Source organism: Arvicanthis niloticus, chromosome 4, assembly GCF_011762505.2.
Source record: "Arvicanthis niloticus isolate mArvNil1 chromosome 4, mArvNil1.pat.X, whole genome shotgun sequence".
Taxonomy (NCBI): domain Eukaryota; kingdom Metazoa; phylum Chordata; class Mammalia; order Rodentia; family Muridae; genus Arvicanthis; species Arvicanthis niloticus.
In genome coordinates, this window is record NC_047661.1 from 101,209,795 (window position 1) to 101,237,268 (window position 27,474).

Sequence of the window (27,474 nt, forward strand, 5' to 3'; positions counted from 1 at the left end):
TTTGTTGGGAGAAAATAAAAAAAATCAATTATGCATACATTCTTGAGTTTATTCAAATCCTATGGTATGTCTTTAAGAGAAATTTTAACTTAAAACAGTACATTTCTTGGCGGGAGAAGATACTGAATTATCATTCACTAAGAGCCAAAAGTTTTATGATGTTTTTGTGAATATAAAACAGAACAAAGCATTATCTTTTAAGTCAAGAAGCTCACAAACTATGAGGAGATAAAGAAAACCATCCAGCATGGTGGGAAAGCTGTGTTTATGCCATAGGATTATAGAGGATAAATGTAAACAAAGTGAGAGTGTGAGGGAATGCCAGAGAAAGGTGAATCATGAGATCAGATTTTCACAAAAGCATCCAGAATCGAACCTATCATTAAATTATAAAATCACAAAATAGCAAATTGGGTTCAGAGAGTTAAAAGATACAAAAGCAAGATGACACCTAATGTGATTCCTGCTTCCCCAAGTGAAAGAAAGATGTTTTTGTTTACTGAAGGTTATGGGACACTCTCGAGGATTAGCTAAAGCAATAATAATATTCATTTCTTTGATCAATTGAACACTTGTGTTTGTTTTGTAGGTAAGGTTTCCAGAGAAGGGACTGTGAGCATTGGTATTATAGACCATGCCTACCAACCACCTGCTGGTTTATGTAGAAATGCCAGCAACAAATCCAGTAGCAATCTGTTCGGTAAATCATAGTGGCCCATTCAGTGACTCTTGGGTGATGCACAGGAGCATTTTTTTATAGTTATAATTTTATTTTTATTGGATATTTTATTTACTTTTCAAATGCCACCCCTTTCCCCATTTCCCCTCCCTAGAAAACCCCTATCCCATACCCCTTTCTCCCTTTTGTTTTTATACAATTTTTTTAAATGTTAACTAATGGCTTTATAAACTTGGTAATGCTTAATATCAATCAGAAGTGTAACCTAACACCCAACCTAGATACATCAACTATCTTTGACTGGTGGAGACATGTGAACATCTGCCTCCATGTCTGGCCTCCCTCTCTCTTTCTCTCTCATCACCTAGCTCCTCCTCTCCTTCTCCTCCTCCTCTCCTTACTCCTCCTCTCCTTGCTCCTCCTACATATCACCCTTCCTGTTAAAATAAAACTTTTCTCTCAAAATACAGTTAGAGCATAACTATACCAATTTATGTCAGTAAGGTGCAAGATAGACCTAATACCCAGTCCATCATTTTGTTGACCAAGCAGAACCTCTGTCATCTCTCCTAAATAAAAGACTTAGTTCTGAACCACAGGAGCATTTTTTTTAACCTCTCCAGGGTTCCTAATGTACTCAGGCTAAGTAAAAGAATGTCACGTCCTGTCCTATGTTCCCTCTTGGCATACACATCTCATCCTGCTGGAACAAACAAAGCAAAGTCCGGGGCCATGAAGAGTCTACCAAGATAAAGTTGAACTTCAATCTGCCTGAGTCCATGGTGTGACTCATTTGGATGGACTACTTTCAGCTCCATCACACTGTGTATTTGTGACAATTTTCTGTTGATTAATATTTTATCTTTTTGTTTCAGTATGTTTAAGTACAAATATACAGGGCTGTATCCTTCAGTCAGACAAATCTGAGAAATAGATTGTCCAATGAATCCCCTTCCATTAACCTATTTACTGACATGTTAGATTTCTTAATAATACATAATGACTCCTGCTTTTCTTAAATATGGAAGCTTCAAGAGTGGATTATACATCCTTTGTTTTTCTTAATGTCACTGTGGAAACTAATTATATAAGGGCGAGGTCAAGAGTGAAAACATTAATGATAGCAAAACTAGAATTTCTTTGGAAGACAGAGAATGTGTGAAATATGAACTTTTGGCTTTACCAGCATAAGTATCTTATCATAAATAATGCCAACCAGATTTATTATTTAAAGAAGAAACAACATAGTTGTTTGTTTATAGTTCCCACAAAGTCCATGGGATAGCTTCCACAAGTCATCACTTGTAACAGACTTTCTCTAAATCACTGAAAAAAAAATTAACAAAGAGATAGTCACCTTTTCCCAGACAAAGGCCTGAAATTTCCAACCATTTACACATTTCCTCACTGCTAGGTAACTGATGCATACTTGTTATTATGTATACGGCACATGAACTACTGGGCATCATAGAAGGCTATTTCAGTAGTATGGAGAAGCAGCATGCCATCTTGGTAGATGCACTGACCCAGGAGCCAGGAAAGGTGATGTGTTCATGGGAATACTAACAGAGTGACCTTGAGCAGCTCAGGTCATCTAACTGGAACTCCACTTAGAATAAAGAAGTTGAACACATCATCCTTCTGGTCCTTTTTGGCCTTAATTGTTTGTTGTCATGGCACACTGCTTCACCATCACTTATAGAAACCTGTTACAATACTCATGCCAACTGAATTTTCCATGTCATCTACTTACAAGCAAAGGTCCTGCCAGAATATGGTTTTATGAAATCCATATTTGATATGATTCACACTGGGTATGTCACAAGTAACTCATGCCCCCAAACAAGGCTTTCCATGAATTCAACCAAACATTTACAAAGCATTTAGTGAGTTCTTACTGAGTGCAAAGCACAGATCTAGGTATAATGGGATGTATAGAGGTGAACAATGCACAGACTTTTTTTTTTTATTACACAGTGGAAAAAGACATAAGTGTAAATAACCATGCTATGGGGCAAATGGCAAACATGAATATGAGTCTTACGGATGGGCAAAAGGAACCCAATAAATATTAACTATACTCTTACACACTAATGTCACCAAATAACTGAGATTTTAACCCTTCAATACTAGAGAATTCTTTATTATTTTTAGCGTAGCATTTAGTGTTCATGTGTGTTCCTAGTCTGCTTAAGTACAATAATCACCTCAGTTAAGGACATGATAAATATCTGTCTAAAATTCCCCTGGAGGTCCTAACTCATTAAGTCTAAACTTTTTAACCAAGGATCTCGGGTAGTGCTCACTACTGGGTAGTTCAGCAGTCATTTCTCATTGCCTAAGGCAGCCGTGAGATTTATTTGTTATGTTTTCTAATACAGAGTGCTTTGTAGGACCCGATGACAGGGAAAGCTCAACACTTTTCATCAGGAATAAAAAAAAAAAGTTGTTTTCTTTCTGTTGAATTTTATACATTCACATGCAAAGTATAGTTTTAAATATTTAATGCAACAATTTCTCTTTATACAGACTACTGCCATGTGAAATTTGTTGTTTGAATTGTAATCTATCCATGTGATACTCCCAGTTTTAGTTGCATCTACATTTATGTTTTTTTTTATTTTATTTTATTTTTATTTTTTTTATTTTGGGGTTTGGGTAGAAGGGTATCAAGAACATGGTGAGGGAGTGCTGTATCAAGTTGAAAGAAGCAGAAAAAAATGGGTATAAAGATTGTGGCCACTGGTCCTGTGGGATGCAGACACAGAAAGGCACACACGACATGTGCGCTGTCAGGAACTTCTGCCAAATGTCAAGCAAGTGTGGTGAAAACGTCAGTCTCCTGGTAAGCCACAGCCTTTTGGATAAATAAACAAAGCAAGCAATGACTTTATTCTCAATCACTAATATGAATAAGTAGTAACGACCCAATACTCAGAGCATCTGCTGATTTCAAATAAGAACACTGAAGTAGGGTGACACCCTTGCTCAGCGATCTGCCCTAGTGACATGGAGTTGCAGTTCTGCCTAGTTAAAGCAACCTCACTCCTCATACCTAGTAATGTGGCTTAGGAGAAAAGGGACTGAAAATTTCTGAAATGTAGTTTCCCTTGCTAGCTCATTTTGTATAAGGTATATGTGCTATAAATTAAATAGGGATTTCTTTATTGAGAACAAGTATAGTCATTGTCAATAGATACTTTTTGCCATTTTTATAAATTTTAATTTTTTAAATGTGCACGAGTTTTACCTACATGTATCTCTGTGCACCATGTGTGCATGCCTGGTGCCTGGGGTGGCCAAAAGAGGGCACCAGATCTCTTGGAGTTAGAGTTACAGCCAATTGTGAGCCACCATGTGGGTGTTGGGAATTGAACCTTCGTCCTCCAGAAAAATAATCAGTGCTCTTAGCTACTGGGCCATTTCTCCAGTCTTTGTAAATTTTAATTTTCATAACCCATCTTCATGTAATTTACATAGGCATCTTCAAGCAATTAAGAATTTTCTCATTGCTCTAAAATATCTAATGTCTATCTGAATTATATATAGCATATGACAGATTAACTGAATTGTGACTTGATCAGGATTTTGAGGGCACAAAATTTTGGGCTAGTGATTATGTAGTAAACAATGACTCTGGAGTATTTCTTGTGTGTGCATATGTATGTGAGTGTGTGTGCGTGCGCGCGCATATACACATGTGGGCACAAATTTATGGGGCTATAGATTAATATTGGGTGTCTTTTTAATTGACTCCACCTTATTTTTTTGAGACAGGGACTCAGATTGAACCCGGATCTTTCCAATTTGGCTAGACTGACTGGCTGGCCAGAAATCTTTCTACCTTTACCTCCTCAGTACTGGGATTATTGGCACTTGCCTGTGCACTTGGCTTTTATGTGGGTGCTGGGGATGGAACTCGGGTCTTCATGTTACATGATAAACGCTTTATCAGAGGAGTCATCTCAGCTCTCTCCCACAGTATAACATAATGTAACACAACTTCCTTTACAATCCTGGTGCAAACACAAATACTTCAGTGTCTGCTCTTTAGCCTGTGAACTCTAGAACCTAGCTCACCTCTATCCAGAGAGGAAACAGTTCTTGGCTGAGTGGGTGATATCACTCAGGAGGAAAGGATACCAGATTAGTTATGCCCATGAAACCAGTAAATGCCATCTATTCCTGTAAGATGTCATCTAGTCCTATAACTAATATGGGGAACTGAAGAAAGAAACATGTATAATTTGAGAGCCCATTCTTTGGAGGAATTGAATTGCATTATGCTGGTTAGGTTTTTTTTTTTTTTTTTTTTTTTTTTTTTTTTTTTTTTTTTTTTTTTTTTTTTTTTTTGTCAACTTAACACAAACTAGAGTCACCTTGGAAAAAGGAGCTTCAGTTGAGGAATTGCCTCTGTACTATTTCCCATCGGTTTGAGTCTGTGGCCTTTTCTTGATTGATATATGAGAGCCCATTGGATGGCACCATCCTTAGGCAGATGGTGGTCCTAGGCAGTATAAGAAAGGTAGCTGAGCAGTCCAGTAAATGGCACTCCTCTGTGATTTTGCTTCATTTTCTGCCTCCAGGTTCTTGCCTAGAGTTCTTGCCCTGACTTCCCTCAGTGATGGACTGGAGCCAGTAAGCGCCAAAACCCCTTTCTCTCCAGTGTGTTTATCTCAGCAATAGAAAGCAATCTAGGACAGAATCTGATACCAGAGCAATCTAGGGCAGAAATTGACACTTGCAGTGATAGACCAGACATTGTGGCCTTTGTGCTTTAACATGGCTTATGGGAGGAAGATGGAGAATTTTAAAGAATTGGGCTGGAAAAATCAATGCATATTGGAAATTACAGGAGTGTGGGATAATGACAATAATGATCAAGAACACCGGAGAGTGTGTTGTAGAGCTGGACTAAGGGTACCTGATAAATTCTGTATGCGGAGCCGGTGGGGTATGGCTACCCAAGCCCTTTGAAGCCTATGGAGCTTACAGTCCACAATGTGCCTCCCAGATGCCCCACATTGACTATTTTTCCTGTTGCATTTTGGTTTTGCTTAAGTGTGATTTTTGTGTTCTGGTTCTTACCTTTTAGGATAAGAAGTATTCAATTTATTTTGGATTTTACAGGAGCCTGGAGGTATGAGAATGAATATTTTGAAGATGCATTGAACTTTTTAGAGTATTAAAAAATTTAAAGACTGTGAGAAATTAAGATTTGAAATGTATTTTATATTGAGATGTTAATATTATCGTAAAATCTTAGAGAAAAACAAGAGAGAAAATGGTTGTGGTTTGATAGTTACGTATTTGTGTGGCCAATGTTTTATCATAGCAAATGGAAATAAGCTAGGAATAAATAATGGTTTAACTCCATGTGCATGTGTGTGTGCTTGTGTGTACGAGTATACGACTCAGAAGTTAAGAGCACTTGTTGCTCTTGTAGAAGGTCAGGTTCAGTTTATGGCAACCGCATACTTGCTTACTACTATCTATAACTCCAATTCCAGGGTATCTGAGGTCCTCTGAGGGTGGCCATAGGCATCAGGCACACACACATAGTACATAAACATACATGCAAGTAAAATATAAAATATATATGCATATAAAATAAAATAACTTAGCAAAAGCTTATCAAGAGGATCCCTTCTATGGAAGAAATGTGTAAAGAGACATACAATTTGAGGGTGTCTTCATGGAGGCACTGTGTGAAGAAACATAGACAGTACTCCTCTTTGGGATTTCATCACATGAGATAGATGTTTAAAAAACCAATTTGCATGTCATACTGCAGTGACAGTAAGTTCCTATGATCAGCATACTCTCTCCATAACAGAATCTGTATTGAACCTGGATTCCAACCTCAGTCCATCCATCAAAACACTTGGACTCATCACATGGCAGGGGATGCCTGGCCCATGGCACTGAAGTCACTGGAAGACAGCTTTGGGTTTTCTCTCCAAGACTGTACTAGGTTGTCACTGTACTTTTCTACTTGTGTTACATGAACTTGATTGAAACTTTCAACCTAAATTGTTTTATAGTTGCAGTTTCCTTTTCAAGGTTAACTATGAAATGGACTCAACTATTGCTACCTCTCACCCAACCATGATGTTGTTCTAACACTTTCAAGTGCATGGGGAATGGGGCAAGATTTTATTTTATTTATTTATTTTTTTCTTTTTTTTTTATTAGATCTTTCATTTACACTTCAGATGCCATCCCCTTTCCCCTTTCCCCCACTTAGAAAACCCCTATCCCACGCCCCCTTTTCCTTTTTGCATTTATACATTTTTTAAAAAAAATGTTAATCATAGGCTTTATAAGTTTGGTATTGTTCAATCAGAGGTGTAACCCACTACCCAACCTAGATATATCTATTATCTTTGACTGGTGGAGATTCATGAACATCTGCTTCCCTGTCTCCCCCCTCTATCTCTCTTTCATCACCTAGCTTCTCCTCTCCTTCTTCTTCTCCTCTTCTTACTCCTTTTCTTCCTCTCAGTACTCCTCCCACCTTAGCTCCTCCTACACATCACCCTTCCTGTTAAAAGGAAACTTTTCTCTCAAAATACAATTAGAGCATAATTATGCCAATTTGTACCAGTGAGGTACAAGATAGTCCTAATACCCAGTCCATCCTTTTGTTGACCTACCAGCACCTCTGTCATCTCTCCTAACTAAAACATTTTTCTGAACCTGGCTTTAGGATGAATGTCAGCTGACGACCATACACTCAGATCTTTTCTCTCAAGGTAAATAGCTATAAGTTTTCAACTTCGTCAGAAATCCAGAATGACTGAGTTGACTATAATTGTGGGAAGCACAAAGCATAGCTTCTAAAACTTAGCCAATTTATAGAGACCTCTGAACACCTGGACACTCGCTCTACTTCAAAACGTTGGAGCATCTGTTCTTCTGCCTTCTGGGGGCAAGATTTTATAAAGGTCTTTATTTAACCACAGTCCTGCCCGTATTTTCACTTTCCATCCAGTGTTCCCACAGGAAACAACTTCACTTGGTATCCTCAGAAAACAGCACTTTAAATTAAGGTCTACATTACTATGTAATCATTCAGTTGCCATCTTTCAAATCTGCTGTAATAAACATTTCTTTCAGTTAATGCATAGGACGACCTGATAAGGAGTTTTCACTCTCATCCTGTCCTAATAAAACATGCTGTTTGACAAATTTAGACATGTTTTATTGAAGCTGGAGGTTTTGAAGCCCAAACATAGCTTTCTCTGATCACTTAATCTTGATGTGGGAATTCCTGGGAAGCATGCCCCGTTCCTCACTTTGGTTGTCCAGACAGACATCACTAGTGGCAGCACATATCCTCATGGCTAGACCTGGCCAAGTCTAAACATTGACTTTACAAGCACCTGTCTCTACCAGGTAAGGAAAATCTTTACCCCAGACTGGGGCCTCTGTACTAGATGAATCATTCTCCTACCCCAGGCTGGACTCTCTGCACCATATGAATCATTTTAGCTCAATGTCTATCTCATGTTACATGAGATAGATTCTCATGTCAAAGCTGCCTTTTGTTCAAATTAGTCAATCTTTGTTTACTGAAAATAATTATCTCTAGAAAAGTTTTAATCTAGAAATAAAAGCCTGTATTTCATTTTGCCCCTTTGTTCCATTTGGATATCTTCATAAAGATAAATAAACTTGTTACATATGATTGGTGAAGCTTGAAAAGTAGTTGGGGTTGTATGAGCTTGCTCAGTTAGTGTGAATCAGCACCAAGGTCAACCTAACCTTTGCTACAAACATTTCTTAGGTTAAATTTTGTTTATTAATGAAAAACATTACTTATCAAATAATAGATAAAATATTTTACATAAGTTCACTCTACATGGGTGATGGATTTTTTAATATCTTCTGTGTTGAGTGAAGATCATTTGGTTCACAAAGTTCAGAGACAATAATACGAGGGGATTTTCAAATATTAAATCACCAATGGTTAGACAGTCACACTAATGGGCTCCAAGTGCATTGCTACATCAGAATCTTGTAGAATACAGACCCAAGGGTCTAAAACCTTTGATGAAGCTGTTAGCATTTTGCAGGTTTTTAATCAAATCTTTGGTTCACAATCTCACACCAGTACACTTCCTCTTCCGGAACATTACTGATAAACTGAGAAAAAAATCCATACAGACTGGCTCAAAATATAAGTAATCTAAAGCCAGGAGTGGTGGGAGGGAGAAGCAGGAGGTTTCCGTGAGTTCCAGTCCAGCCTGAAAAATGCAGTAAGTTCCAGGACAGCTAGAGCTACATGGTCTTAAAACAAAACAACAAAACAAAACAAATATAGGTAATCTAGAGGGGGTTATTTGTGGAGCATAAATCAGAAATATTTGCTTGGGTAATGTTCAAAAGTTTGATAGCCTTCCTAAAGGCTGAAAGTTATAAAGAATTCTGAGTTATGAACGAAGGCAGATGTTCCAAAAGATGAGTTGCTTTTTCATTTATCTCCTTTTCTAACAGCTAAAAATAAGATCTGCTTTTGAACAGAGTAGATGATGAAGAATACTTACAGTTTTATTTATCAAGCCTGTAATATTAAGGTCAAGTGAAGACTCTTTTGAAATTTTATTGTTTATTTCTACCTTATCCAACTTTTATCCCGATAATTTTCCTTGTATTTGGAGATAATTGCAGATTTCCATCTTGAATATTGCTAAAGCCAAGGGCAAATCCATATATTTGACAATAAATTTTATCTCTATTTTTCCTATTCTCTTTCATGGGAGAAAATTGCTAACAACTTTTCCCTTCTGCAGCTCACTTCGATAGTTTTTCTTTCGGCACACGATTTTATGACACTCACCACCAGGAAAATTAATTTACCAGTGGCTCACTGCATTGCTGATACACTAGTATTAAGATATGAAGGAGAAAGAGCAGCACACCATTAATCAGGTATGCTCCATGACCCAGCACTGCAGATCCAGCATGAATGGAGAATGAGAACAGTCCTTTATCCAACTCCTGACTTTGTACTTATAAAATCTGTGCTTTCTTGTATCAAAATGAGAGAATTGGACAGAGAGGAGAAGGGGAAAGAGTGAAAAAGGGAGAAAGAAGAAGAGATATCAGTGAAAGAGGAGAGGATGGGTCAGAAGACAGAGAGAGAGGAGAGGGAGGAAAGAGAGAAAAAGAAGGGAAAGAGGAAGGGAGATGGGAAGGAGGGAGGGGTGGAGGGAGAAGAGAAAGAGGGGAAAAGGAGGAGGGAGAGTAATTTTATTCTCCATAGACATGCTGTCTCTGCTATTTGATTGGTAACTACCCAGTCTTCATTTCTCCCTCAAGGTGATTTTTATGCACCTTGGCATTTCAAACGTTATTTATTTGAAGAGTGACTCCATGTACTTACAGGGTTGAGAACCACGGTGAAGAAGAGTTCCCCTCCATGAATACTCTTGTCCAGTTCCCTGGGGCCCCCTGGATACTCCTTGTAGAAAATTGTGTGTGTGAAGAGTCCACAGGTTTGTCTTGGGAGAACCTGAAGGAAAGATGAGCAGGTAAGGAGAAAGCTTTGGCTACCATCATGCAATCTTAACTTGTTTAAAGGTGCTGTGTATTGAATGATAACCAGGACCTGGAAGAATCCTTCGTGCTGGGAATGAAAAGATGATGTAAGGAAGAAGGGATAACAAGAGAAGTTAAAGAAATAATCAAAACTGATATAGACTTTGGATTATTTTTGCTATTTTTCCTCTTTTAAGTCGCATCAGAGTCTAATATATTTTACCATTTGAAGAAATAAAATTAAGACTTAAAAAAAAATACCAGAATTATGTGTAACTTTCATTGGCAAAATGTGGCTAACTCCTTCTACCAAAGTCTTCAGACACGTTTGGAAATGAAGTCAGTTACTAACATGGAGCTTCTTAGAAAGCGGCATGTCAACTAGAACGGGTATTTGAAACAAGTCAGTTGCTCTGCTGTGAAAATGTGGCTGTAAGGGGCCTCAAACGCCAGGCGTGAATGTCGCCAGGTCCAAAAGGAAGAAAGTACCTATTTAGTTGGTAGCTTTAGAAAGTGTCACAAACAAAATGACAAAAGGTCACTGAGCAGAAAGAGGGTCTTTCCATCCTTGGCTGTCAATCACTGGCCACATCTGTGATGAGGTCCATGTTGTTGTTATTGCTGTTGTTGTTACAAATTTCTCCACTACATGAACATGCAATTATGAAAGAAGTTGTGTAAGACATACTGTTTTCAGCCAAGTGTCACACAATGAGACTTACAGTGGCCTGTGTTTGCTGTACTTAGAGACAGAAAACCAAAAACTAATGATTGCATTGAAGAAAGCTGAGAGTTCTTCAGCACCTTGTAGTCAGGCATTCTGGTCATCGCTTTAAGGAAAAGAATCATCATTTTGTTGTCTTAACACAAATCAGTTTTAGTTCCAGGACCATTTTGTGAACATTACCTGTATAAGACTTCCCATGTTTTTAGCCTTCCATGTATACTATATATTTTCTAGTAGTGCAGACAGTAGTGTAAGAGATTTTACTCTAGTTTTTGGAAGTTTTCCCAGGGAATGTAATTCTCAGCTCAGTCAGTCCACTGGGTATTTCTGAGTCAGTCAAGCCTATATGCATCTGATTCATTTTGCTAAAACATTATCTTAGATCAGTTAAAATATTTCAGTTTAAACTCAGGTTTATTAGCTGGGGTTGTTTATGTATGAAAGTATCATGAACTGTCAGAATGTCGTGCACAAAACCACAGCAAAAAAAAAAAAAAAGCTGAATCAGACATGTTTACTATCAATCACTGGATGTGTAATTTCATGTAACTTAAAGCCATTCAAAGACTTTATTCATGAACTTAACAAATACTTTTTCTAAACTCTATGCTAGTTCATGTAGGAGAACAGAAGTATGTGCTCTTGTGTGTGTGTTTGTGTGTATTCTTTTCTTAGAGGACATATCAGGGATATGATCAAAATACATTGTATGAAATTCTCAAAATTAATAAAAATATTAACAGTATATCAAGGTAAAGAGAAATATCCAAATAAAATAAGCAAATGCCTATACACACACACACACACACACACACACACACACACACACACACACACGATTAAATTCCAGGATACTGCTGCATTTTAAAAGTGTATGACTTCAAGTAAATGACTTTTAGGATCAAGTTTGTGTATCTTGCTTAGAAATCACAGCAGACACGCATTGCTGCCTGTGAAGCTAGCTTACCCACGTCATTTAAGCGGAGACAGAATGCGAAGAAACTTGAATTTTTTTTTCTTAAATTCTGTGAGTTTGAATAGAGTAAAGTGGAGGTTTCCCTCTAAAAATGTGTACCCCATGTGTCTCGGAGCCTCAGTGGGCCACCATGGGAGGCCAGGCAAACAGGAGTGGGATCAGGGTCTTGATCCACTGTCTTGATTTGAGATGCAGCTATAGGACGATGAACACATTTCCTGAAACAGCTCTTATGCTACAGAAGGAAGGAGAACCCTTTCCAAGGTATTTCAATGTAGACTTTCCCTTAGATGACGGTGGTAGTGTAACACTGTGAAATTCGAACTTGGAAACTATAATTTTTGTAGTTGCTGATCGTCTTGGGGAATGGTAAAAGCCTTAGACAGCAAGTCAAGGCACAGCAGTATAATGTCAAGGAAGGCTTCAAACAGGCAACTGTGTTAATGGTGAATTGGCCAGTGAAGACTGCTGGCCAGTGTGTGTGTGTGTGTGTGTGTGTGTGTGTCTGTCTGTCTGTCTGTCTGTCTGTCTATGTGTGTCTGTGTGCATCTATGTGTGTATAGTTAGATTGGTGAGAGGCCTATTCCTTGGGCCACCCCTTAAAGCCAGTGTGTACAGTGAATGTGAGTCTTGTTGCTCACAGACTTCTGTGTCTACCCAAAGAGTCACACTTAACAACCAGGTTCCAGGGTTGACAACATCAGTTTTTTTTATTCATTCCTTACTGTGTTAGGATGAAACGTGCCCAGTGAAGAGGCCCCATGTCCTATGAATTCATGAGGGAGACTCATGGAAGGAATATATGAATTCAGAGGAAGATAAGAAAGCTATAGGTCTATTTGAGGACCACAGTGCTGCACAGTTGGTTACATATGTTAAAAGGAAGGTTCGATGGGATGGGAATAGGTCGGGCGTCTCTGGGAAGTCATTCACAGTGAACACAGCAGTCCATGCTGGGCAGTGGAAGACAGAGATGCAGGCACGGTGCTGAGCATTTTCAGTCTCTTAAGGATGCACTAAAGAGTGTGCAGACAGCTGAGACTCATAAGGGTGGAAAAGTCAGGAGGATTCACGGGTTGGCACTGCCTACTGGCTAGCCTTCATGGAAGGGTGAGGAGAAGGTGCAAGCTGACCAAGTGGGAGCTGGTACCACAGTCGACATAATAACCAAGCCATAAGTTAAGATGGCGGATTCAAAAGAGTGAATGAGAAGAAAAGTCTAAAGGTATGATTGTGGGCGCTCACAGAAGATTTGGCCATGTTAGTGGGAAAGTTTGATTTACAGTGGGAAGTTTGAATTACATAAATTAATGAGTGAGAGCAGGATCCATGATGGCTTGAAGGGAAAAAAATACCCTTAAGTCTTTTGATTTTAATTTGTGGATGATTTCAGTTTTATTAGAAAATCTGGGTCTGGCATAAGATTCTAGGGTTTATGCCTCAGTCCCCAGATCTTGCCTTCCAGTCTCTATTAGGAGGGCATCTGGCTCCCCAGTTCTTAAATATAGGTTAGTTGGATGGCTCGTGATGATTTCCTGTCTCTCTTCCTACGTAACCCACAGCCTGCTGAACACTCTTCAATATGGAAATTCTCATGCATGAACCCGCAAATTGAATCCACATGGAAGCAGAAACCATAGGGAAAACCATGTCAAAGCAGGAAATCCGCCTAAGCTTTGGTTAACAGCAACATTGATACATTTGCAACATGGGCAGAGTATAGTTCCAAAGGTATTGGAAACAGGACAGAACTGCACTGAATCTAGCCTCAGAGACCGAGGCTCGCCGCTGTAGAATTGCCAACATTGTAATAGCGAAAGAGCACCAAATGCTTTTAAATGAATGATCTCTGATGGACGTTTAAAACTCCCTCTCATCAGAAAGCTGGCCGACTGAGGCCATGATAAATTCATTTTGAGTACCAAGGAGGGGCAAAGTGGGAGAAGAATGTGGCCACTACATCCTCATCTGGCATTTACAGTGTTTTTCTTGTTGAGGGACACATTGATATGGGCATTAAGTCCACGTTAAATACCACTGTCCATTTGAATTTTGTAGACATTAGAAAACTGTGTGAACGGAAGTGAAGTGCACCTACCCGAGAGGCCGGATTATCTGTTCACATGCAGCAGGCTAACCTAGCGCTCTGGGGCTCTTCAGCTTCCTGGCTGTTTCTATGCAGTGTGTGAGTCTAAATCAGAGGCTGTGCTAACCGCCACTAATACTTTCCTTAAGTTCTGACTTAAGGAAAAAATACAGTTCAATGGCTGACTTTGACAGATCTCACCCCATCTGAGGGAGCCACGTATTCGGTTTTGCTACCACTGCAAAAAACGAAACAAGATGGAGACACTCCAGAGTAGTGATTTAGCCATTTGCTCTCTATTGTCTGGTGGTAAGTCATAAGTTCACATGTGGCTTCTTGCTGCACACAGTGCAGTGTTTTGGGGGGGACCTGAAATGGTAAAGAGGGGCTGTTGGGAGCTGACTTCTAGCAGAAAGCAGCTAGATCATCTTTGCAGCCATCGAGCCATATACCCTGATAAAAGACTTGTTTTTCAACAGCCTACAGCAGCTGAGCACACTCTGACAAACATCTTGTTTATCCCACATAGCTTGTTTTGCTGTTTAGTGACCCCCAGCTGCATGGTGCACGTGGTAAACTGTCTTCAGCCGTGTTTCCCTGCTTGTGCTTATAAATACCCAGAATTTCCTTGCAATAAGATATAGTGAATGGGAGATGATAAGAGAGTGAATATGAGACAGTAAACAAGACTTGACTACACACCCTGTTTTGTCTCCATTCTTAGAGTCTCTTCCCTTTCTCCCCGCCCACTCTCTCTCTTGCTAGACCCTGACCCTCGGACCGGAGCAGCAGAGCGGTCCGGAATATTTTGGCCCCCCAAGCATGGGGCAGCTCGGGCCAGGACAAGGTGCAAATTGACCAGCGTATAAAAAGAGAGCATGGTGATTGAAGAGAGGTGCCATGACTTTTATCTACTAAAAGACCTATGTATAAGTAATGATAGAGCCTAAAATTATTTCTAAATTTGACATAACGTTTTCTTAGCATTTTTACATCAGTGATGGCTTGCCAACATGAGTGTCAGGAAAAGAAGCCTTTTATTTATTTATTTATTTATTTATTTATTTATTTATTTATTTATTTCTGAGCTCTAGGAAGTAGGAAGACACAGCTATCATTAGTGAGCTTTCCTGAGGTATGACCACACTCTTCACACAGCATACTCTTTCCGGATCCACATTCCTAACCCTTAGCTCTCCCCTTTCTCTGTCTTCGAGTGTGTACTGACATCTGGAGGAAGTGACCGACCCCACACGTGCACGCTACTCACCATGATGTTTTTGTGGATGAAGCCTCTCCGATATCTAGCCGGCTTCAGATGTGGATACTCTTCAGTGCTGGTGATTTTAATATTCCAAACCTTCTTCCAGGCCTCATAAAGCGGAATGTGGACAGGGTAGACACCTGAATGGTGAGGGGACACTGCGTACCCCATGTCGGTAGGGATGCCGTGCTCCTAAGACCAAGAAAACACTCATTAGAATGTGGGAAGCTCAAACTTTAGAGTCTCACTACAGAGCTCAACCCTAAACGTGCTGTGAACTCACATCGATATTCCTGCCTCATCCTCCCAAACGCTATGATTATAGGCATACATCACCATGCCTAACTTTGAAGATTTGTCTTGATTATATTTTTCTTGGGTTTTGAAATATGCTATATACGTTTTCAAATCTACCATTAGTTATTATTTCCAGAAATTAAAATGATATATATGATTATGAGCATACTTCACATGGGCTAGCCATCAGTCAATCTTCTTATTCTGTTGGTAGGTGGGAGGTGGTAGGAAAAACAAAAGATTGTTCTTCACTTAACACATTCTTGGCCACCTGTTCTTCCCACTGATCATAATTTCAAGAGTTAAGTAACAAATACATTCTACAAAAAATATTCAGCTTGTTCCGTGGAACCCAAAGAAACATGGACCTTCCAAGTGTAACTGGCCTGCTCAAAAGATCTTACTGAGTCTGCTATACTTTCTATCAAATTTGCTACATTTTTTTGTAGCTTCATTATGTAATGGCATGCTGTAACCTGTGTGGCAGTAACACAACTAAATCTCAGTAGAAGCACACAGATTTGCAAACTGTAGAAAATTTTATAGAGCAGGTTTTTGGTGTCTTTTTTGATTGTTGTTGTTGCTTTTTAAAAGAAGAAGCCCTCAACGTTTAAGCAGAAGGTACCCAAAAAGAAAAACAACCTGGGAATTTACAAGGTTTAAATAAAACACACACACACACACACACACACACACACACACACACACACACACACACTCACACAGATACTAGTTTAAAGCAAACACCTTCCAAACTACACATGCATAAATGTGCACTGAAGGAGTGACTAAGAATAGCTCAAGGCATTCCCTATCCTGGTCCTCCTCAGGTCCTGCCAATTCCGTTAGAAAATCCCAGTGACTGCTGGCTTATTTTGAAGAGGGCTTAGGCTAACTTGGAGTCACTGTAATTGTTCAGGCTTCAGGTGCCCGGGGAATGCTCCTCCATTTCTCTTGGCACAGAGAGACAGTTTCCAGACATAGGCTGTGAAATCAATCTTTTAGAAGAAGAACAACTCCAGGTTTTAATATCGACGGGTATTTTTTTCCTGAATGATTTGTTTTGCTTTCTGTTTGTATTTTTCAATTGCTTGACAACTTTCAAAGACTCCACTGAAATAATCTGTCTTTGAATTAGTTGTGGATTTTTTTTTCCACACCAAAGAGCAATTTCACACAGAGGATCAGAGGATCAGGCTGCCAAATAGACCGACTTGAAGAAGTGTGCTGCAAATGACACAGAAGGCAAAGAGATTTGGGCAGCTTTCCTTCTCAGCCTAGAGAATATCAAAAGAAGGGAAAGAGGCACAAGTAGCATCTGCTCACAAGAAAGCCAGCTGTCAGGTGTCACCACCCCTCAGTGGTAACTTTCCTTCCTCTCAGGAACTTTATGCACTCTTCAAAAATCCCATCAGTCCTCCCTAGTAAGGATGCTAGAAGTGAGGGAAACACAGTGGCCAAGAGAAACAGAGAGAGGTACAGAGATGAGAGAAGGAGTACACAAAAGATAGACTGAGGGATGAGGGGGAAGGACTGACAACTTCCCTTTTATCTTCAACCTTTGTAGACATTTTAATACTTATGTAATCACTATCATATAATTTAGGACTTCTCTGAAATAGAAGTGAAGCATCTCCTTACTTCACCATCCCCCTCCCCAGTTTTAATAAACTCAGATTAAGGCACTTTCTTTATGTAAGAATTATGTACCAAGATGTGACTTTGTTAGAAAAGGTCACTAAAGTATCAGTCTCAAATACTTGAAGAACAGGAGTGCAACTTAAAGATCAGACAAAATGAATTCCCATCAAAGACGTTGAAAGAAAATAACAGACAATTACACATTAAGAACTTCTTGGAGGTCTCTGCTTCTCCCTGTTCTAGAGACAGCCACATCTTCTCGTGCAGTGCCAGCTTCATCTTGTAGACAAAATAGTGAAGGTTGGTGTGAACGGATCTGGCTGTATTGGGCACCTGGTTACCAGGGCTGCCTTAGTCTCTGCACGTAGCAAAGTGGAGATTGATCAACTACATGGTCTACATGTTCCAGTATGACTATATCCATGGCAAATTCAACTCAGTCAAGGCTGAGAATGGGAAGCTTGTCATCAACAGGAAGCCCATCACCACATTCCAGGATCGAGATTCCCCTAATATCAAATGGGGTGATGCTGGTGCTGAGTACATTGTGGAGTCTACTGGAGTCTTCACCACCAGAGAAGGCCAGGGCCCACTTGAAGGGTGGGTCCAAAAGGTTCATCATCTCCACCCCTTCTGCTGATGCTTCCATGTTTGTGATGGGTGTGAACCACGAGAAATATGGAATTTCCTCAAGATTGTCAGCAATGCATCCTGCACCACCAACTCCTTAGCTCTCCTGGTCAAGGTCATCCATGACAACTATGGAATCATAGAGGGGCTCATGACCACAGTCCATGCCATCATTGCCACTCCACTCAGAAGACTGTGGATGGCCCCTCTGGAAAGCTGTGGTGTGATGGCTGTGGGGTTGCCCAGAACATCATCCCTGAATCCACTGGTGCTGCCAAGGCTGTGGGCAAGGTCATCCCAGAGCTGAATGGGAAGCTCACTGGCATGGCCTTCCATGTTCCTACCCCCACTGTATCCGTTGTCTCTGGTGACTTCAACAGCAACTCTCACTCTTTCACCTTTGATGCTGGGGCTGGCATTGGTCTCAATGACAACTTTGTAAAGCTCATTTCCTGGTATGACAATGAATACAGCTACAGCAAGAGGGTTGTGGACCTCATGGCCTACATGGCCTCCAAAGAGTGAGAAACCCTAGACCACCCATCCCAGCAAGGACACTGAGAGCAAGAGAGAGGCCCTCTGAGAGCTGAGGAGTCCCTGTCCCCAACACTGAGCATCTCCCTCACATTTCCATCCCAGACCCCCCACCCTCATAACAACAGGAGGGACCTAGGGAGCCCTCCCTACTCTCTTAAATACCATCAACAAATGTTCACTGCATGCCCCCCCCCTTCAAAAAAAAAGAACTTCTTGGAGAACACAGTGAAGAAGCAATCCACAACAACCAGAGCTATATTACAAACTCAAAATGTCTGGGAATTCACAAGCAATGATGTTGACCAAAAGGTTAAGGTAGTTTTTCAGTGCTTCCTTAGTGCTCTTGTGATTCCAGGGAATTGGATGCATAGCAAAAAGATGACTTAACACAGAAAGGACGTTCCCTTTCTTTGTCTTCTTGAAGAGCGTTTGACCATCATGGTACACTTAGCTTTCATTTATATTTGCTAGCGTTTCTTGTTAAAGTTTCGCCTTTCACTTGCAGGCTGGTGCAGTCATCGGGACATTTCACAACCATACTTACTATCCTGCATTTGGGAGAACAGTTAACCAAATCTAATCCCCCGACCTCGTTTTCTAGCCCACTGCACAGAAGGCTACATAGCTCAAAGTGCTGAGAAGTCATTAAGTCATATGTGGGACTCATTTACTATGGTTCCTGTAGCACAGCACATTCAGCAAGTGCAGCTGACTGTTGTCACCTAATCTCGAATGCTCTCATGTGCTGTGATCTTTATAATACACAACCACACAACTTAACCTGGAAACTATAGCATGTCTGAATCTTCATTTATTGATTAGCTTATTACTAAAAGATACAGGGTCCTTTTCTCTACCTTTACTGAGGATTTGGGGATCATATCTCATGGCTTCTCTTTTTCCTCCTCCTCTTCTTCCTCCTCCTCCTCTTCTTCCTTTTCTTCCTCCTTTTCCTCCTCACCCTTCCCCTCCTCCTCCTCTAAATACAGTCATTTCTCGTAGCTCTCTGGTGGAGTAAGAACTTTAGAAATAACTTTATAGAAAGATTACAGAAACCCATCCTTTCAATCTGCACCCAGTGCTCCTAACTGCAGCCCGTTATCATGTGCCATGAATACTACAACTAGTGAAACCTTAAATGTGTCTACTCTTCTTGAATCATACCACAGCAGCATAGTATACCCTGGCCTAAGGCCATTTGGTATAGATTTCTAATTTTCTACCCATTTTTCTCATTTGGCCCTCTAGACTATTCCCCATATAGCAGCCAAAGGAATTTCTGATAAATTCAAATATGACCATATGACTTTCTATTTAAAATCTTCCAGGCTGTCCCCTTGCACATAAATACAAAATTATAGTGTGACTGTGCTCTCTGCCTCATATAACCCTTGCTGCTTACAGCCAGCCTTCCCATGTTTCCTCCTTATCTTTTCTTTCATTATGTTACCCTTTCCTGAAATTCACCGAATTCTTTCCTACCTTAGTATCTTCCTAGTCTGGAGTGTTCCTACTCTGATTCCCCCCCCAACCCCCCTCCCAAACTTTTTGAGTAGGATCTCGTTGCATATCCTTGGCTGCCTTGAAAGTCACTATGTAGACCAGGCTAGCCACAAAATCATAGAAATTTGACTCCCCCTGCCTTCTGAGTGCTGGCATTAAAAGCAGGGGCTACTGTGTCCAGCATCCCATTCCATTTCCTTGTCTGAGTAAATCCACAGATGAGACCTGCCGATAGGATATACCAGAGCACAAATGTTATGGGGGTAACCACCACTTTTGCATTTAAAGCCCACTCCATAAGGTTGAACCCATACATGACACTGTTAAAGTGGCCAAGAATTCCTTATCTGTTAAAGGAACTTAGCAATAAAATGATTCCTAAGGAGTAGTTTTTGATTTCCAAAGTGATATAGCGTAATTGTATAACTATTTCTTCATGTCTCATATACACTAAGTGACTCTAAGAAGTCTGGGTTCTGCTTTATCTACTGCTCTCTACTCATTATCTTCCTAACTGAAAACAAGACAAACATCTGGGAACAAGTGTGGAGGTGATGCTGACGCCCTCTACCCTCTTCTCTTTTTAATTTTTTACTTTCTGAATTATCTCAGCTTAACGGTCAGTTTGTTCAAAGTATAGACATAGAGTAACTGGCTGAGAAATTTTAGTAATGGCATAAGTAATACCTGCAAACACTTTTGAAACCATAGCTGAAATTATTATTTAGTATTAAATTATATATTATTAAATCTGTAATTTCAAAATAATAGTTTTTACAATATAAAACTTTTTTACAATATAAAACTTTTTAATGTTATAGTATGACATAAGTTACAATATAAAACTTATGTTTTACAATATAAAGACTTTTTTTTTACATTATCATTCAAGATTTTCCAAACAATCATGCAAAGATAACTTAAAAGGCATGTTTTACTATAATCCTTGGGAAAATCTCCTCAAAGACTACAGGAAGTAAGAAAAAAATCAGTATTCTAGTGTTCAAATAACACAATCACTTCATTATCAAAGTACAGTACTATCTCTGACAGTTATTTAAACTCTTACTGCTAATTCAGAATGGTGTTTTACTTTTATCATTTATCTCAATTTTAATTTCTCTAAACAGAAGAAGCTTCATGTTTCTCATCCATGACCAGAGAGCCCACTGCTTCTTCTCTGATTTCACAGATAAGCAAGTCTGTAGACTATTGTAATTTCTAAGCCCACAATGACTGTCTGCCATCTGTTGGATATTCTGTTGTCTACAGAGAAAACAGCCAGGAAACTGCAGCAATGCACTTTGGAAAACTTCTGCACACTTTTCTGCACTCAGTTTTAGTTGGAATGTTTCATTTTCTCAGAATATAGATGTTCATGCTTTGGTTAACTACCTCACAACACTAAGATTCACATTCACAATTTGCATGAGTCTAAGATAAAGCCTTCTATTTACACTGGCTATTATGGTCCTAGAAACATCAGTATTCTAGTATTCAAACAACACAGTCAAACAGGCTCTTTTTCTTTGACTTTGTAAGTGGATTCCTTTAGGACTGTGGCTGTTGGAGGTACCATTTCATAAAGGATGCACTTATCTAGAAGATGGGAGTATATTTTGAAAATAAGATTAGAATCAAAGTTTGAATATATTCTCTCCATATAATTCACACACACACACACACACACACATTGACATGCACACATTTACACACACATGAGTTTTTAAAAGACATTTCCTGAATTAAGGAGCATTTAAAAGATAGTTTGTTTTCCTAATGTAAAACTGATAGCTCATATATACATCTCAGGTTCCGAGTACCTACAGGGCCTGTGGTGGCCAAGGGAGGACTGAGGGAAGTGTTAAGCGGCAGTGACAGCGGTCAGAGTGGCCCAGTGTATGTGAACACTGTTCAAAGGAAACTTGGTAATTCAAGATCTATCTCTCAGAGAGTAAGGGTTTGGTCAGTGTGCCGAGACTGTTAAATACTAGAATAGTTTCTGTACTAAATAATAGTATTTCTGATACAGTTTAAAATTAAAGCTCTTGGAAGATACTTAGACAAGGAATCTTATTTTTCCCCAATAAATGTGAAATAAATGAGTTGTGCCTGCAGGTTTAAGTTTAAGATTAAAAACACTATATCCAGGGGGGTTCAGTGGCATACAGTAGGACACAGTAGCACACAGTAGGGCACACTGGTGCATTCCTATAATCCCAGCACTCTGGAAAATCCATGAAGGAATAATGTGTGTTCAAGGTCAACCTGCCTTTAAAAACTACACTAAATTAAAATTTATGTCGCTTTCATTTTTTTTTTCGGTTTTATAAATAACTTTATGTTTAGATGCTAAATATAAATGCATTCTTTTAAATCCATGGTTTAACCTTAAACAGATATTTTTCCCCATTTACATTTTACAAGAGAGAGAAACAACACATTTATAAACATTTGTTTAATAATCTGTAGGTCTGGCTACTGCATATCTCTGGTTTTCTTCTACATGCTCTTCAATCTGTAGTACAAACAACTGTCTGCTCTATTATTATGTGAAAACCCTGCTGTGATGGCAATGCCCTTTTGAACAAACTTGCATTAAGGATTTGAAGTCACCCTCTGCTGGCAGCCATTGTATAAATGAGTTGTTTGCTCTTCCACATTCTGGGGTCTTGGGACCCCTAAATCCTTGCAATTCCCTAAAGTTCCAAGCAGGGTCTTTATTGTTCATGACAAAGTTGAGATCATATATGAGTTTATGCCTATGATGGACCCTGTCAGACCAAAAGGACCAACCATGTAATTAGAGAGTAGGGCACTGAGGCGGGTAATAGAGTTGACCTTCTGGCAGGAGGGGAGAGTTGGGGAGTGAGTTCGGTCACAAGGATGGCGAGGCACTCCATCATGCTGATGGAGTAAAACCTTAATAAGAACTAGGATTCAAGGCTTATTCCCTGACTGGTAATATCACTCGGACTCAGAAACCTTGGAAAGTAAAGGTTCTTTGTCTTGCAGTCTGGGGAACAAAACCCTGCTACAATAATGTAATCAGTAAAACTCCTTGGATGAAGATGTTAATGGTGCGAGTAATGAGATCTTGTGAGATAGGACGGAAGTGGGACCCTACCCTTCTGAAGCAACATATCCGAGATAAGCCATACAGTGTTTAATTAACTCAATGGTAAGAAAAGGCTCCTAGTCTTTCTTTATCCAAAGACACAAGTACAAGAGAATGAGATTCTCAGGGTCTCAGGACCCTGAGACAGGAAGCTGGGATGGGTGAGACAGCCTGAGCTGAGTCCTGAGCCCTGTTTCTGTGTGCTTAACAGACCAGTGCAGTAGGCAGACTGTTTATACGTACCATGCCGCAGGCTCTTCTCTGACCACTGTTAGAGGCAGTGAAAGTGACTATTTCATCTCCTCCAGCCATGCAAGGTGCTCAAGGGTCAAGGGGAGAAGGTGACCCCAGCCCCCCGCAGCCCCAAAGAAACAGCAGGAGAAAAACATGAATCCTGCTTAAGAAGAGGATGAAAAACTTTGGCATTTGGAAAGGCCACCCACCCTGATAGAGATCTCACCAGCTACAACTGGCTGTAGTGCAAAGAGCTGCCATCAGGGAATGTCTGCAAGTGTGTCTTGCAATTATCCAGCTCACTCGGGCACTGGACCATCAAACAGCAGCTGATTACTCTTTCCCACAGCTACAGGCCAGAGACTAGGCAGGAAAAGAAGCAGGGGCGGCTGGAAAAGAGGGTGTGTCCACTACATATGGCACATGCATGGCATGAGAGGGGGTGGGGAGAGGGAAGAAGGGGAGGATGATGTAATTATATTTTAACTGAAAAATGAAAAACCATTAGTTAAAAGAATCCCCCCCATTGTTACTTCTGTACCCTCAAACTTCAGAATTCTTATGTAAGTGCATACATGCTTAAAGGACACTACCACAATCAATATTATTTAATAAAGATTTAAGTCGACAAGTGAACATATCAACAGTAAATCTACTTTGGTAACGAAAATTGACATTATTTGTCTCAGTGAGGTGAGGATCAGCCCTGTTATACTATGCACATGATAGGGCTACAGCAATGAGCTCTTAACAGTACACATTTCCCTTCCAGTCCCTCCTACAACCCAGCAGCTTTGGAATTGGATAATCTTGAATGATATTTAACAACCCAAATGTGCAAGTAAGCACCAGAAACAAGTCAAGCTAAAATTTTAGTACAAATACTGAAAAGATACCACACCATGTGTCTATCTGGTTCAGCCTCTGCCACTTGCAATCTCTAAAAGTTATCAATCTATCTCTGTTTTCCCTAATAACCCATTAATTTATTGTAAGTATATTTTTATTTAACAGGATTTGCTTTCTCCTCTCCCAGAGCTCCTTCCAAAATGCTGGAAGTGTCACAACTGTGTCAAGGAGTTCCTAAGACAACATGCCACTAAAAGATGTGCTTTTTTGAGAGCCCTCAGAAGAATCATGTGAGCACTTGTACTCTGTATATGCCAGGTCGAGTTTTGCTTTAAGTTGTTGAGATTTGCTCAAGTGAAATACAAGAAAGAGGCTTTCAGAGATAAAAAAAAAAGTGAATTTAGGTAGCTTTATTTTTATATTTAAATAACAGAAAAGAGAATTGGCTGGGGATACAATGGATATGTTCTAGGGTTTGGTTTACAGAAGCTTTCTCTGTTTTTAGCTTTAAGCAATGAATTTGATCAGGACATTGGAGGTTTTTAATATATAATAAACCTGTAGACAATCTAATGATAGTTACAGATCCCAAGACTGTTTCAGAAAACATACACGATGGATCAGCTAGCTAGAAATGTTTAAGTCTCATAACACTAATTTTAATTGAGATCTGATATTCCTACAAGAAGCCAGTGATGACACCGATGCTCTGTCATGGCTATTACACACCTTCTGGTATTTATGGCTGCTAGCAAGGCAGTGATGTAGGCGGTACTTCTCAGACACCAGAAATTACATGTCACATTAACACCTATGCAAGAGAGAAGCACTGTAAAAGGGTACAGTGATGTGCTCCATTTGTTTTAACTATCGATACCATGGTCATGAGTGTTGAAGGCACTGGGGCTTGCAGCTGGATAAACTGTGGTAGTTACATGGGCTTTTAAGCTTGACAAATCAGGATAAAACCCTGATCAAGCTTCCACTAGCTGCGAGGTCTTAGTGATATTATGCAAATTCTCTGATGGTTGTAATACGTGGCTGTGAGAATTCCTGAAATCAGTATAATGCATGACTCCCAGTTGGGACCCAGCTATTTCTCTTTCTTCATTTCCTTAGGAATCAGGACTCTGAAATATACATTTCTGTTACATTTACAGAATAGTTCATTTTTAAAAGACAATATGGGAGATTGGGGAATTAGGTAAGTTGCTATAATAATCCAAAAATGAGGATAAAATTTGGAGGCAGTTAGAGAAGAACAGTTGAAAAGGAACAGAAATTGATACTGTGGGGAAAAAAAACAATAAATCATGAAAAGACAGGCATAGGGGCTGCGATACATGCAAAGCTAAAGCTGGGGCTGGGAAGATGGCTCAGTGGGTAAAGCACTTGCTCTCAAGTGTGAGAACCAGTGTCAGCAGCCCCAGAACCAAAGAAAATGCTGAGTAGTTGTAGCTCCCACTCTCGGAAGACTGTGGTGGGATTACTGGGGTAAGCTGGCCGAGAACAGTCATCATTAACAAAAGTCTGGGCTTGAGAGAACATACTTGAGTGAATAAAGTGGGGCAGGATCAAAGAAGATTCCTGATGTCATCCTCAGGTTTCCACATGTGCACTACACACACACACACACACACACACACACACACACGAGCACAAGCACGAGCACATACCTGTGCACACATACATATGTGCACACACATGCATACATACGTGTATGCACATGCACATGAATGTACACATATGCATACATACACATATGCACACACACATGCTTGCATACTCACATGCATATACACATATATGCATGTACACACATGCACACATTCTTCCATACTCACATGCATATATAGACATATGCATTCACACACACATGCACACACATACATTCTTTAAAGAATACTAAAGATGATGTGAGCTGCAGAATTGGCTCCTACTTATTGTTGCATAGCCATTTCCTCTGAACTGAAATACTCCTAATGAAGCAAACATTCAATCTTACAAGGCCCAGGAAGATACTGAAATTTACAGGCTTTATAACTCCCTTTCACAAAGTGATATAAGCAGTGACAATTTTGGGGAGAGTTCACAGGCTGAACTATCTGTAATTCCAGCAGGGAGCTCCAGGGATGCATTGTTTCTGAGCTGTCACCTTGCTGGGGTGGGCTTTTCAGTGATGCAGCTGCTTCTGAGTCACTCAGGGACTTTCTACTCCTGGTTCGCTAAGCCACATTTAGTTAGAACTGTTTCTGTTCCTTTGGTCTTGTCATCAATGTCCTACGTGGGATGAATAGATGTTTCCATAGGAAGTGTCATATGACATTTGTCCTCCTGCTGTCCCTCCCGTCTTGACCCCCTTTTAAGCCACATCTCAGAAAACACATGGTATACAGTCTAGGAAGTCAGAAGAATGAAAAGACCGAATTCAGGAGCAGCATGCACAAATCTGGAAGCAGAACTTGTCCTGCTTCACATCCTGCTCAGTACAGCAGGGAGAATTTATAGACAGATTCATAAAAGCTTTTAGTTTGCCTCATGTCCACATGACTGTGGGCAGAGAGGGACATGCACTAATTTTATCTTTCTTTTATAAAACCAGTTTGTCAATGGTATGCATGCTGGCAAGAATGCTAGCATTTGTGCTGGAGGAAAGGGGGAATGGGATGGAGAATTTAGAATTCTCATTCTAAAGTATGAAAGCTTCCCATAGACTGGAGGAGTGTAAGGTGAAAAGGAATTCACAAAGAAATTAACTCTAATGGAGACAATCAAAAGCGCTCTCCAAAGCTTAAAGAAACAGGTTCCCATGCTTTCCCTACTCTTTTTGTTTTGGTTACTTCTCCCTCCCTACCATGTTACTCTGGATCACCCCGTTTCTACTTTAATCTTTCCACCTCTAGCCTCTCCCTTGCCTGCTTCCCTGTCACCAGGATGCTGCTACTCTCTCTCACTTGATGCTTCTATTTATTCTCTTCTCTAGAGCCTCTTCCTATTGTCCTGGCCTTATAGGCATCTAAGTCTAATGCACATAGTTAGGATGCCCAGATGAAAGAGAACCTGTGGTTTTCCCTTTCTGAGCCTGGGTGACCTCACCCAGTATAATTATTTTCCAGTTCCGCTCATTTTTTTCTGTCCATTAAAATTTTCTTTATAATTGAATACAATTCCATTGGGTATATACACTACATTTTTATGTCTCCATTCATCAATTGAGGGATACCAGTCTTGCCCAGCTGCGAACCCTGTATGATAGATATAACACTAATCTACTGAGCAAGCTGAGCCCACTGGTGCAATAATAGCATGATTAATACAGAGGTAACCAACTGCTTGATGGTTGTATTTGGGGTCCTCTCCTTGGAAAGGAGCCCATGCTTACAGCTGTGA

The 27,474-nt window shown here is 39.9% G+C and overlaps 1 protein-coding gene across 4 annotated transcripts in view; it reads right to left on the reverse strand.

Annotated features, from left to right (window-relative positions):
• Positions 1 to 27,474, reverse strand: part of Ndst3 (N-deacetylase and N-sulfotransferase 3) — a 163,163-nt gene that overhangs the window by 68,977 nt on the left and 66,712 nt on the right. For all 4 annotated transcript variants that reach the window (XR_013110117.1, XM_034501345.2, XM_076933214.1 and 1 more), the window contains 2 exons: positions 15,282 to 15,467; positions 10,068 to 10,196 (listed from right to left, as the gene is read on the reverse strand). Coding sequence is in view for 3 of the 4 variants with exons in the window: in XM_034501345.2 (XP_034357236.1) it covers positions 10,068 to 10,196; positions 15,282 to 15,467 (315 nt within the window). In the remaining variant the exon portion in view is untranslated. The remainder of the gene's footprint in view (positions 1 to 10,067; positions 10,197 to 15,281; positions 15,468 to 27,474) is intronic.